Genomic DNA, 14,042 nt, shown 5'->3' with positions numbered 1-14,042 from the left:
AATGTGATAGGCTAGTACTTCTTATTCCAGTATACCACAGAGCCAGGTCTTATTGATGATGAAATACAAATAGTTATTTCTTACATTTTAAATGTGATACTGTTGGCCATAAAGCTGTTTTATTCACTACCTCAACATCAACTGATTATGACATTACAGTTGATGATGTTAGAAAGAACCATGACATCACAAGAGAATTTAAATTCTAATTCAGGAGAACATCAGTTGAAACGGCATTCCGTCAGTTCTTTCAACAGAGAACAGAAACCATAAAGACAGAAAAAGATAGAAACCATAAAGACAGAAAAAGATAGAAACCATAAAGACAGAAACCATAAAGATGTATCCTGATTACCATAGCCTGGCAATATCCAGTACAGAGCAACAAAGAGTAATCATTCATAAATATTTAGCGAGACTCTCCATGTTGGTACTGAAAAAGTATTTAACTATCAAACACTGGTATGAAATAATACTAAAATCAATGTTTCCGCTGCAGTCATTTAGCTGTGGCGCTGCACCATTGCAAAATCATTGACACCATGGCAAAAAAATATAGAACATTAACTTATATTTCTGCCGAGGCGCTTTGAAGTAGCTACAACAGTCCACATTTACTTTTCCTCTGCAAACAAAACGAGTAATGAATAAAACAAATCTGACAACCCCATTGTAGAATAGTTTATCTATTTACCTAGTCAGCTTGTTGTGTGTTCTATGAGAGAAATATTCCTCTCGAGGCGCATTCAAGTTACAAGTGCCATAGGGAGGGAAATACTGTATGCATTCTGACAAGCACTCAATGTACAACAATACTTCTAATCGCGGGAAAACAGCAGTTCTGCTCTCTTCCTGATGGCATTAGCCACATGGTTTTATGTGATAACTAATTTCAATCAAATTCTCATCTTTGTATATTTGATGGTGAAGGATGTAAGTGTGGTCACTGGTATTGGTATGGTCATCATTACTTTCACGACATCTCTGAAATGTGTACCATATCATATCATAATTTTATAACATGGCATTGTTGAATACTCATTTCTGATTGGATTGAAGGGCATTTTGGAGCATGCATTATCTCCCTATAACGCACGGTATATTGTACGGCACAATTCAATGGCTATAGCTCATACATGTTCTATGTTTAAGCTGCTTTTGAAAGCAAAAGTAAAACTGAAAACATTATTGCCATTTGATTGATGGTTAGCTAAACTAGCAGGTCTGTTTGTTTGGTAACCAAGGCAACAACTGTCACTATCTAGAAACTTGTTAGCTACAGTGGATGTTGAACACATTTCTACCTGCAAATTAACACATTTCTAGTGGCAAATGTGTTAAATTATAGCCATGGTATAAAAGGGATAATCAACTCAGGGCTCTATGCGTTCTCTGGAATATAATACAACTCCGTGGAAGGTTGGTTCGACTCCACGTCATTCATCATGTTCCAGAGAACGCATAGACCATCATTGATTATCCCTTAAATATTTTTATGACGTGTACAACGTTGCACAGAACTATAGTCATGGTTATCAAACATTATGTCAGAATGTTGTCACGAGATTGTTGACAAAGTATCTGTAGAAAAAAAGTGTCTATGGCAACATGACCCAGTGCAATATCACAATGTAATTCTAATTTTATAGAGACTAGAAAACATTAAAGCAATAGCACTACGAAAGTGAGTGCACTCTGTCGGTTGTAGATGGTGGACGAGCTGAAAAAGGAGTTGGTGGGACGGGAGGAATGTGTGACAGAACGAGAGAGGAAGGTAGAGGAAAGGAGACAGAGAAGACAGGAGAATGAGTGAAATTGAGACTATTGCCGAGATCAGGGAGACAGGGGGCAGAAATGGAGAGAGAGAAACTGAAAAAGGGAGAAGAAGATAAAGAGGGAGTTGGGCAGGAAGAGGGATGGGCTCCAGAAAGATATGTAGAGTTCCCTCGATCAAAGGGAACAAGAAGAAAAGAGGAGGTTGGAGATGGAGAAAATGGCAGAGGAAATGAGAGAAGAAGAGGCTGGGACCTCTAGAGAAATAAGTGATGGTGAGAGAGATGGAGGGAGCATCTGAGCCTTGCAGGGATGGAGAAAAAGTAATGAAAATGAAGGAGAGGAGATAGGGGGACCAAGCAAAGCAGGACAACATTTAAGAAGAGGAAGAATGACATGTGCTGTGGGAGCATTAAGAGCAGAGAGAAGGAGCAGGTGAGCGGTGAAAAAATGAAGAGCTGTGGGAGTGACAGAGACGTTGCTTGTGAATCTGCCTTTGAAAGCTTAGAAGATGAAGAGCAGTCAAGTGTTGAAATGGTAAAATGAGAATATAAAGGGTAAGAAAGGGAAAATCTTCACCGGGTGGTTTCCTAAGTAATGGTGAATTGACAGAAACAGAGAGGGGTGGTGAGAAGGAATAAAAAATATATATTTTAAAATATAAGGTAGTTTACTACCACAAAAACATCCCTTGTCAATTCTGAATTATAAATGGTTAATCAACAGAATGTCATGATTTGGTTTCACTAACTCCATAAATCATTGACAGCTGAGATCCTGTCAAATTACTAGTCACAATTTACATGTAACGAAATAAGGTGTTAAAGTGACACTTTCACAAAAGCTGTTTTTCTGTAAATAACCATGGCAATACTTGGGAATATAATGTACAGTTGAAGTCAGAAGTTTACATACACTTAGGTTGGAGTCATTAAAACTTGTTTCGCAACCACTCCACAAATGTCTTGTTAAGAAACTATAGTTTTTGGCAAGTCGGTTTGGACATCTACTTTGTGCATGACACAAGTAATTTTTCCAACAATTGTTTACAGATTATTTCACTTATAATTCACTGTATCACAATTCCAGTGGGTCAGAAGTTTACATACACTAAGTTGACTGTGCCTTTAAACAGCTTGGAAAATTCCAGAAAATTATGTCATGGCTTTAGAAGCTTCTGATAGGCTAATTGACATCATTTGATTCAATTGGAGGTGTACCTGTGGATGTATTTCAAGGCTTACCTTCAAACTCAGTGCCTCTTTGCTTGACATCATGGGAAAATCAAAAGAAACCGCCAAGACATCAGATTTTTTTTTTAGACCTCCACAAGTCTGGTTGATCCTTGGGAACAATTTCCAAACAACTGAAGGTACCACGTTCATCTGTACAAACAATAGTGAGCAAGTATAAACACCATGGGACCACGCAGCCGTCATACCGCTCATGAAGGAGAATCGTTCTGTCTCCTAGAGATGAATGTACTTTGGTGCGAAAAGTGCAAATCAATCCCAGAACAACAGCAAAGGACCTTGTGAAGATGCTGGATTAAACAGGTACAAAAGTATCTATATCCACAGTAAAACGAGTCCTATATCGACATATCCTGAAAGTCCGCTCAGCAAGGAAGAAGCCACTGCTCCAAAACCACCATAAAAAAGCCAGACTGCGGTTTGCAACTGCACATGGGGACAAAGATCATTATTTTTGGAGAAATGTCCCCTGGTCTGATGAAACAAAAATAGAACTGTTTAGCCATAATGACCAGTGTTATGTTTGCAGGAAAAAGGGGGATGCTTGCAAGCCGAAGAACACCATCCCAACCGTAGAGCACGGAAGTGGCAGCATCATGTTGTGGGGGTGCTTTGTTGCAGGTGGGACTAGTGCACTTCACAAAATAGACAGCATCATGAGGCAGGAAAATTATGTGGATATATTGAAGCAACATCTCAAGACATCAGTCAGGAGGTTAAAGCTTAGTCACAAATGGGTCTTCCAAATGGACAATGACCCGAAGCATACTTTCAAAGTTGTGGAAAAATATCTTCAAGACAACAAAGTCAAGGTATTGGAGTGGCCATCACAAAGCCCTGACCTCAACCCTATAGAAAATTTGTGGGCAGAACTGAAAAAGCGTGTGCAAGAAAGGAGGCCTACAAACCTGACTCATTTACACCAGCTCTGTCAGGAGGAATGGGCCAAAATTATTATTGTGGGAAGGCTACCCAAAACATTTGACTCAAGTTAAACAATTTAAAGGCAATGCTACCAAATACTAATTGAGTGTATGTAAACTTCTACCCACTGGGAATGTGATGAAAGAAAGAAAAGCTGAGATAAATCATTTCACATTCTTAAAATAAAGTGGTGATCCTAAATGACAGGGAATTTTTACAAGGATTAAATGTCAGGAATTGTGAAAAACTGAGTTTAAATGTATTTGGCTAAGGTGTATGTAAACTTCTGACTTCAACTGTATGTATTAACGAATGGAAATGTCAGTGTGAGTCAGAGGGTGAATAATGGTTGTGTACCTTGTGACCTGGTTGACGAGGCGAGTCTGGAGAAGCAGGTCTCGCTCTGGTAGCAGATTATCACAGATCAGATGCTGGTTGGAACGCACTGCCATACCATGACACACACAAAGAGAACACAGCACATCCAGGACCTGGGATAAAACCAAACACAGGTTAATATGTCAATAAAACAATTATTTAACAGAGGAATGGTACTGTAGTGTATGTACCTTATGGTTTCGCCCATGCTTATCGAGTAGAGAGATGATGGATTTAATGTGTCCTTCCCTTATAAAGTTGAGAGTCTCAGGACTCTCCACAAGGACACAGTGTAAAACCTCCAAGACACCTACACAACAGACACAACTTAGTGGCAGCATCTACATGTAAAATCTAATGTGTGTCACCCCTTTATGGAAAAAACACATGTATTTCACGTGATCACATGTGAAGTGTTCCAAAAACACATGTTTTCACGTGAAATCATGTGGTTTTTCTGAAAGGGACCATTCTTGTCCTAAGAGGTCATGGGTAAAAGTAGAACCCCAAAATTATGCACTGACCAGTGGAGGCCTCCAGTCTCTCCAGCCTGCTCACCAGCCAGTCCAGGGAGCCTGAGAACTGGGCACAGTTCCTGCGATTTCCCCTGATAAGAGCAGCTGGAGGGGAATAGAAAACAAAGGATGTGATTGTAGGATTACTTGTAGATCTGTACAGATTTCCCAAGCATACTTTTTAAAGTCACTCGAATGTGGGGTGCATGAAGTTCTTATACAGAGTATTTGATGCTGAGTGGGTCATTCTCACCCAGTAGTTCATAGAAGGAGTTGAGGATGTTCTCCCAGTCATCTCCTGCCTCCTTCCCAGCAGCTGCAGCAAAATGAGAGGCACTGCTGTATAGGTGTAAACGGTCAATGCAGTCAAGAACTAAACCGATGACCCCCTGAAAGAGAAAGAGATAAAGAGATAAAATAGCACATTTCCGAACAAAAACATCCTTGAACCATACAAATGCAGAAAAATTATTTTGCCATGGCACTTCTAGACACAATAGATTCAAGGGCCCCAAGGCTAAAGAAATCCACTATTACCTCCTCTTGAAATAGATTCTGTCTGTTCTTCAGAGCTCGCACACTGTTCTGCCTAGCCTCATGTCCTAGCCCCTCCCCAGGTGGCTGGAAGTAGCCAATCAGATCCTGCAAACTTAGGGCCACTGTTCCCAGTGGCAGGTTGAAGGAGGGGATGTTCGCTCGCTGACTGAGATCATCAAGTCTCCTAAAAACAAGAGAGGAGATTGAGAGAAGATAGAAAATATTAAATTAGAACATTTTACATTTCCAAATGTATAGATCTTTTGTCCAGGCCTTGCTAATACGAGCCCAAATGGCCACAAACTACACAATGGCTCCATCATTTACACTCTGCACGCTCAACCAATCACACTGTTACCTCAACTAAATCCCTCACCGGGGGAACCCAGTTAGCCAGGTTTCAGAGGGCTGTATGATGGCCTACCTGATGAAGCCTGTGAAGAGGAGGACGGTGCTGCGGATGAGTCTGGCCGTATGGGACTCCTCCCACTGAGAACGGGACAGGCTCAGACCATCATCCATGTGACCCTCACTGTGCATAATGGCCTGGAGAAAAGGTCATAGGACAATGTGACAATAAAACACAATACAGTACACATTTAACAGAAAAAAAGTCAACAACTAAAAGCTACGCATATGTCCAAGCAATGACTCAAATACTGAGTAAGCCTACAGTGGGATGAAGTTCAGCAGAAATGAGTACTGGAAAAATACATTATATTACCTTGCGCTGCACCGCTCCCAAGCGGGCACACTTGGCATCAATGGCTTGGTAGGTGAGCCACAGACCAGAGTCCACATGCTGGACGTAGCACAAGGAGTCTCCATACTTGATCTCTGAGGCACCCATACCATCAGTGTCCTTCTTTGGGCCACATTCTAGCTTCTCCTAAAGAGTGATATGGAATTGTAATTCTGATCAACATCAACAATTGACACCACTGGTTATCCGATTTGGCCTATGTATTTGGGGTAGGCAAAAAACTATGAATTTGGCATTTGACCCCAGACCTTGGAGGGTCGGAAGCAGAAGGATGTGGACTTCACGTCGGCCCTCTCCCTGTCCAACAGGTGAAGGCCTCTCTCCTCGGTCAGACTCAAGTACCTCCCTGTGGTGACATGGCGGAGCCTGAATGGCTGACCCCAGCGTGTGTGGCTACTACTCCAGCTGTTGGAAATAGTAGAAATGCTCAGTCAGCTAGAGCTCAGTCAGTATGCAGTAAGTGCATGGAGTTATGGCAGCAGCGGTAAGGAGAGGGAAGAATGCTGTCCGCACTCAAATCTTATGATTATTTTTTGCCTCATCTTACCGTTACCACTCTACCTGACCAAATACAAGTGAGCGTATCTTTAACGACCACAGATACACATGCCTGCATTTTATGGGGTGGATTTGGAAAATCTCTATGAAAGGTATGGGAAAAAGATGTGAGAGACTTACGCAACACGAAGGATCTCCAGCCTCCAGAGAGAGCGGGCATGACTGGACACTGCTCCACCCTCGTAGTGCACCACCCTAAGGAAATGAGAGAGCGCAAGAGAATGAGCGATGAGAGAGCACAGGCTTGCCTGAGTGAATGATTGGGAGCATTTAAATAATCAAAATGCTTGGTCGTGTGTATGGGTGTGATTCTGGGACTTACTTGCGTAGCTCTTCCCCCTGATCTGTAGACGGGACAGTCAGACATTCGTCTGTGTGTCCATGCAGCAGTCTCAATGTGTCCCCGCCCTTCAGATACCCTACAATTAGCACACAAAGGAAAGTCAAGGATTACAATCAAGAAATAACACGTAATAATATCCCATATACAGTACACTCCCAAAATGGCAGGGGTTGTAATGTGCATTTAGGTTGTGTTCTTTGTAATGACAGAAAGAGGTAACCTGCCTTGAGCAAATCCACTCCCAGAACAGATGGGGGCGACCCTCCAGAGGGTTTGCTGGAAGGCTGCGTCCACAATAAGGCTGCCACTCTCACTCGTATTGTCTATCACACTCCCATAGGACAAATGCTGCAGGGAAACAACCAAGACAAGTGCCTTAACAAGATCATGACAGTTATGGAGAATCAAGAGAGATCAGGATTAACAAGGATTTCACATAATGGAAACCGTTTCTAAATAAACCATCCATAAAGTGGCTGCTATTATTCTGGGGTCTATTTCAGACACTATTGAAGTTTATTCAAACATTAGCACGTTAGCTATTTCTCTCCTCTTTGAAGGGTACCTACCTTGTCTGCCATCTCATTATATCTCTTCATGCACTTCTCTGGTAACTCACCAGGTATCTCTCAGATGACACACTGACCAGGATGAGGTCGTCCCCGACACGGACCTTCTCCCCCTCTGACCTCTGCTTGGATGCAGGGTGAATGGTCCACCAGCATGCCTCACCTGGACACACAGGTCATTTGTAAGGAATGTGGTTGATTGCCAGAACAAAGGGCATACTACTCATAGGCCTACTGAATTGATATCTAAACATCAACAAAAACAAGCACTTTCTGATGTTCCACCAAGCACTGGAATACATCTTTAAAATCATGTGAAATACCTGTTTTATCATCCTGCAGACCAACATCAAACGCTAGCTTATCTGTCGAAGACTGGGATGTGGACAAACAGCAAAGATACTGAAGAAGAAGAAAACGTAGAAAGGTCCATTTAAACCTTGAACAACCCCTTATGACTGGAATAATCGGCATAATCAAACACACAGGTTTCCTCATGGGATTTACACAACCAAAATTAAAAGTCTTAGTTCTCCAGAGAGATACTGTGATTGGTTGAGAAAGCTCACCATCCTGCTGTAGGAGTGTATGAGCAGTACAGCATGACCGTAGAGGAGGGTGCGATGACCACCTCCCTGACCAGCCTGCACAACACAACATAACTACAGCTCTTATTAGAACACAACCATGACTTCACAGAAATCCATTATAGTTAGGCTAGAATGAGACCCAAGCTGTTAGCTCACCCCTGCTGCTTGGTGCTCCCTGTTAGCCAGCATCTCCTGCAGAGCTCTGACAGACAGACACTGGGCCAGCACAAAGGAACACACCGACAGGTCTGGAGGAACATTCTGGGGAACACAGTGCACATACTCCTGATTAATCAGACTCTTATCAATCCTCTGATCTGGCATTCTCTGATTCCAAAGACCATGCTGTGGGATGAAGCTTTACCTTGCAGTTGGAGGTGGACTCCAGACAGCAGAGTCTGCAGCCAAAGCCCTCTGCAGCCAGGCACAGTTTCAGATGCTCCTGTTGGGATGTGAAGATGCACTGCAGCACCACCTCATCATTCTGTCAGAGGCAGGGGCACATAGTAGACCACATCGCTGTTAATAAATATTGTGAGCTAGTTGTTTTCACCTGAAAAACATCCAATGAAACTGACAGAAATAATTTCATGCTGTAAAATGAACTTAGACAGTACTTCAACATTGTATAACAGTGAGTCACAGCCAGGTCACATCAGGTCACAGCCATATAAGGAGAGCTGAGAGACTGGAGAGGAGGGACTAGCAGCCAGACTGGAACACCTCTCAGTTCCCAGGGCATGATGCCACCATTAAGGTGTCACTGTGTTGTCTGACCCCTGCCTCACACTCCATTCCACTCTACTATCAGAAACCTCTGGACTTTATCAGTCCCGCTGCACAGTAGAACCACTTAGGGACCTAACTGAATAAGGAATAGGGCTCAGAGCTGGCTGGGGTCAAGAATGCCCTTTCCACTCAGGCCATAAATAAAAAATGGTCAATCAGCTTTCAAAGGGTCTGAATTGGATCCTAACCTCAATCATGCATGGCAGAGTCAGTCAGGTCAGGGCAGAGAGGATAACATGGCCCATCACAAGTTATTTACGAGCAGAGATAAGGGCCACAGCCAAATCAACATTTGCCCATTATTATTTTCAAAATTCTTCAAGCTCTGTCAAATTGGTTGTTGATCATTGCTAGACAACCATTTTCCTGTCTTGCCATAGATTTTCAAGTCGATTTAAGTCAAAACTGTAACTCGGACACTCAGGAACATTCACTGTCTTCTTGGTAAGCAACTCAGGTTACTGTCCTGCTGAAAGGTGAATTCTTGAAAATATGGAGAGTGGTACTCAGTAATCTATTGGATTGGATTTTCCCCAAACATATAACTTTGTATTCAGAAAAAAGTGAATTGCATTCCCACATTTTTTGCATTAGAGCTTTAGTGGCTTGTTGCAAACAGGATGCATATTTTGGAATATTTTTACTCTGTACAGGCTTCCTTCTCTTCACTCTGTCAATTAGGTTAATATTGTGGTGTAACTACAATGTTGTTGATCCATCCTCAGTTTTCTTCTATCACAGTCATTTTAAAGTTACCATTGGCCTCATGGTGAAATCCCTGAGCAGTTTCCTTCTTTTCCGGCCACTATGTTAGGAAGGACGCCTGTCTCTTTGTGGTGACTGTGTGTATTGATAGTCCATCCAAATTGTAATTAATAACTTCACCCTGCTCAAAGGGATATTCAATGTCTGCTTTTTTTTTTATTTGTACCCATCTACCAATAGGTGCCCTTCTTTGCGAGGCATTGGAAAACCTCCCTGTTCTTTGTGGTTGAATCTTTGTTTGAAATTCACTCCTCGACTGGGAGACGTTACAGATAATTGTATATGTGGGTACAGAGATGAGGGAGTAATTAAAAATAATGTTAAACACTATTACTGCACAGGGAGTAAATCCATGCAACTTATTCTGTGACTTGTTAAGCACATTTTTACTGATTAACTTATTTAGGCTTGCCATAACAAAGGGGTTGAATAATTATTGACTCAAGACATTTCAGCTTTTCATTTTTAATGAATTTGTACACATTTATAAAAACCTAATTCAACTTTGACATTATAGGGTATTGTGTACACCAGAGACAAAAAATCTCAATATATTTTAAATTCAGGCATTCTTTGTTGGAATATTTTATGAAGGCACTGAAAGAACACAGCATAAGCCATGACAGAATGTGTAGAATTGCAGGAAATTAGCTTTAAACTGCACATGTTCTTTCTGCCTCTTGGAAAATGTTCTCTCAACTTTGCCACCACTGCTAAAAACAATCTTAGGGGAAACACTGAAAATGAACTGCATACTTTGTTTCTGAAACTTTTAGTATGGGCTGAGAGACCAAAATGCCCTCACCAGTACCTGTCACCATAGCCCTCACCAGTCAACCGAAGCATGTGACTGTCCCACACAGCATCAACCAGCACTCCACTAGTGACATGTCTTTATCAGAGAGCTGAGATACCAAGCCCTGAGAGGACTCGCAGCCACACAGAATGATAGGCCTCCATCATTCTCTGTGGTTGAAAATACAGTTAAAAATAGAACAAACGCTTAAGCTCAATTTACTGTAGCCCATGTAGTTGCACAGAAAAAAAGAAATAAACAAATACATTTCTACAAAAATAGGTTAATGAGTTTGAATTTGGAGTAAAGGTTAACAATTAATTTGTCAGAGTGACAGAAAAAGAGACAAATGGTTGTGGTTATTCGCTCAAATGAGAGGAGAGCAATAGAGAGAGTTACAATTCTGTAACTCTTGTTTCCTTAGCAAACAAAACATGTCATGGTAGCCCACACAGTTCGTTTTAAAGACAAGTAATAGCCATTCAATACATCCTAGTAACTTTCAAATAGACAAAAAAGTAACAGTTTCCACTCTAAACTCTATCATGAAAACAAAGATTTGGCTTTTCTTATTTGTTTAAGTAACTTTCAAACAAGTGAGTAACCGTGGGAAAAAGTTAACAACTAAAAAAGCATGTAACTGACAATTGTGGCCAAACGTCCCAGTGATTATTATAATACACCTGTAAATGTTTATTTTTCTGGCTACCGTATCGATGCCCTGCAAAACCCAACCTTCTTCCAACTTTGCCGCAAATGCCACCACCAGAGTTAAATACTCCGTAGTATTAGCCTACTTACCGTACGTAGAAATTGGATTTCATCTTCGCTTTCTCCTGATTCAGCCATGTCCGAATATGTAAAGCAGTTCACTGTCTGTAGAAGGCCTAGTTGAAAAATAATCAGTGAGATTGACCAACGCTCATTGGGTGGCGCCTTATCGGTTTTGACACAGCGCGCGCTTGGCAGGTAAAAATAGGCTACAGTCTACCACTGTCCACGACCACGCACATGCATCGACCAACCTGCGCAATTCCGTGCATTAAAAGCGCAGTATGCTAAATGTATTGTTGCTCAATAGCTTGGCCACCCACGTCTCTCATTGTCAAGGCGCAATATCTCACAGGCAGCCAAGGGAGGTGATAGGACAGGTAGCCCTATAACACATGAGGCAAGACGATTTATTGAATAGTGCAGAGTAGGCCTAATGAATAAGACTTGCCACAGCAAAAGTTCCCACTTTAAATATTTGATTTATTGTTATAAGTGGCAGCTCTTCATTCAGGGTGACCTCACCTGTTTTGAGCCCCACCGTTTTTTGTGTGTGCCTGTTTTGCATGTTATTTTGGAATTAATACATGTCACATATCAGTTTGCAAACAATGTAAAAAAATATATAATAATTAAGTTACAAAAAAACGTTTGAGTTAATAAAGCCGCATACAAATATGGTCTCTATTTTGCTTTCTTGCGTTATTAAGCCGCTTCAACATGCAGGTGTTTCAGCCTAGCTCAGTGCTTTCTGTAGTGGTGGGACAGCCAGCAGAAAAAACAGAGTGTAGGGGTTGTTAATGTTCTCTAGTTGCTCAGTGATCGGCTCAGTGTTCTGTCACTCATGGGGACACTATGTCACCGCAAAATCTACGGGGAGAGCTCAACAGCATTCTTACATAGGTATTCCTTTTGTCCAGGTGGGCGATGGCAATGTGGAGTGCAATTGCGATTGCATCATCTGTGGATCTGTGGGGGCGGTATAAGAATTGGAGGGGGTCCAGGGTGTCTGGGATGATGGTGTTGATGTGAACCATGACCAGCCTTTCAAATAATTTCATAGCTATGAACATGTGCTACCCTGCAAGCAATAATGAGTCGTTACGACGTCCCTGGCACATCACAAAATGGTTGCCTAAAGACCTTGTGTCATGTTCCCCTGGAAGTTTTGTCTAGTTACTGATTGGTCCCAGAGGACGTTTTCAGGACATTTTGGGGATGTTGTGTCATTGTCCCCTGGAGGTTTTGTCTAGTTCACCAGGTGACATGCTTGTAAAAATGTAGTAAAATGGACTTCAGTTTCCCTGCATTAAAATCACCGGCCATGAAAAATGCCACCTCTGGATGTGCATTTTCTTGTTTGCTTATGGTCCTATACAGCTCTTTGAGTGTGGTCTTAGTGCCAGCATCAGTTTGTAGTGTTAAACAGACAGCTATGAAAAATATAGATGAACATTCTTATGGTAAATAGTATAGTCTGCAGCTTATTATGAGGTATTCTAAATCAGGGAAGCAAAAACTTAAAACTTCCTTATTAACATTAGAGATCACACACCAGCTGTTGTTAACAAAGAGACACGCCCCTCCTCCCTTCATCTTACCATTCGGTCTTGACAATGCATAGCAAAACCAGCGAGACATCGTCACAACTGATTGGCTCAAATGCATTAAGAAGGAAAGAAAATCCACAAATTATCTTATAACAAGGCACACCTGTTAATTGAAATGCATTCCAGGTAACTACATCATGGAGCTGGTTGAGAGAACGGCAAGAGTTTGCAAAGCTGTCATAAAGGCAAAGGGTGGCTACTTTGAAGAATCTCAAATATAAAATATATTTAACACTTTCTTGGTTACTACATAATTCCATATATGTTATTTCATAGTTTTGATTGTATTCACTATTATTCTACAATGTAGAAAATAGTAAAAACAAAGAAAAACAATTGAATTTGTAGGTGTGTCCAAACTTTTGACTGGTATATTCATGTCCTCGTTCAGCCACAAGAAACATAAGATATTACAGTGTTTCAGGTCCCATTGATAGGATAGCCTCAAACAGGAGCTCATCCAGTTTGTTCTCCAGTGATTGCACATTACCCACGCTAACGCTGGGTAGTTCTGACTGTGTGAAAAACTGATAGTGAATGTTTTGAGGCCAAGAATACTTGCTAGCTACATAATTAATTGCACAATCACTGTCTAATTAATGTGCCACCAGTCAAGAACAGAAAGAAAGAGGGCACAAGAGTTTTATTCAAAGAAGTTCAAATGACTGTAAGTAAGGTTCTTGGACACTGCCTGCACATCACTCCTGGCAAACTATCTGGAAAATTTGAGTGCTTTAAGGTCTTGAACTTCATCACAGTAATTATGGGTCATGAAGGTGTGTTCCATGTGTTAAGACTTTGTTTGTTGTTATCATGAACAGACAAACAGGCAGAGAGGGAGTGATAGAGAGGCCACAAACCAACAGGCATGATAGTGAGAAGTGCCTCTCCAAACCCGTAGAGTTCATAAACTGATGATCTGTCATAGTATGACTCAATCGGAATTATCATATATCAGTGCCTCCAGGATTCTGCAATTCTGCAATCTCAATGCGAGGGCTTGCAAATTTTACCAATCTCACACTATTTCTGCATAAAACAGTCAAATCATCTCAATATTATTGCACAAAACTGACCCATCACAGCAGTACAAAAACAAGGCTCGCAA

General features: G+C 41.4%; 1 protein-coding gene across 3 annotated transcripts in view; it reads right to left on the bottom strand.

Annotated features, from left to right (window-relative positions):
* The window catches only part of LOC110529657 (ryanodine receptor 2), a 93,220-nt gene extending 81,735 nt beyond the window's left edge, over positions 1-11,485 (bottom strand). For 2 of the 3 annotated variants that reach the window (XM_021612105.3, XM_036985673.2), the window contains exons 1-10: positions 7,024-7,116; positions 6,822-6,896; positions 6,392-6,548; positions 6,105-6,269; positions 5,805-5,926; positions 5,381-5,564; positions 5,097-5,232; positions 4,853-4,948; positions 4,520-4,638; positions 4,308-4,441 (exon numbers count right to left, since the gene is read on the bottom strand). In XM_021612105.3, coding sequence (XP_021467780.3) covers positions 4,308-4,441; positions 4,520-4,638; positions 4,853-4,948; positions 5,097-5,232; positions 5,381-5,564; positions 5,805-5,926; positions 6,105-6,230 — 917 coding nt within the window. In that variant the 5' untranslated portion in view covers positions 6,231-6,269; positions 6,392-6,548; positions 6,822-6,896; positions 7,024-7,116. Of the gene's footprint in view, positions 1-4,307; positions 4,442-4,519; positions 4,639-4,852; positions 4,949-5,096; positions 5,233-5,380; positions 5,565-5,804; positions 5,927-6,104; positions 6,270-6,391; positions 6,549-6,821; positions 6,897-7,023; positions 7,121-7,268; positions 7,393-7,663; positions 7,777-7,936; positions 8,016-8,182; positions 8,276-8,359; positions 8,465-8,567; positions 8,688-11,354 lie in introns of those variants that run through there. The other variant, XM_090241322.1, reaches the window with a different exon arrangement.
* Between the last annotated feature and the right edge of the window lie 2,557 nt (positions 11,486-14,042).

This window comes from Oncorhynchus mykiss, chromosome 1 (assembly GCF_057628025.1).
Source record: "Oncorhynchus mykiss isolate SJ-2025 chromosome 1, ASM5762802v1, whole genome shotgun sequence".
NCBI classification, from domain to species: Eukaryota; Metazoa; Chordata; class Actinopteri; order Salmoniformes; family Salmonidae; genus Oncorhynchus; species Oncorhynchus mykiss.
Note: the sequence above shows the minus strand (reverse complement) of the source record. Positions and strands in the feature narration are given on the sequence as shown.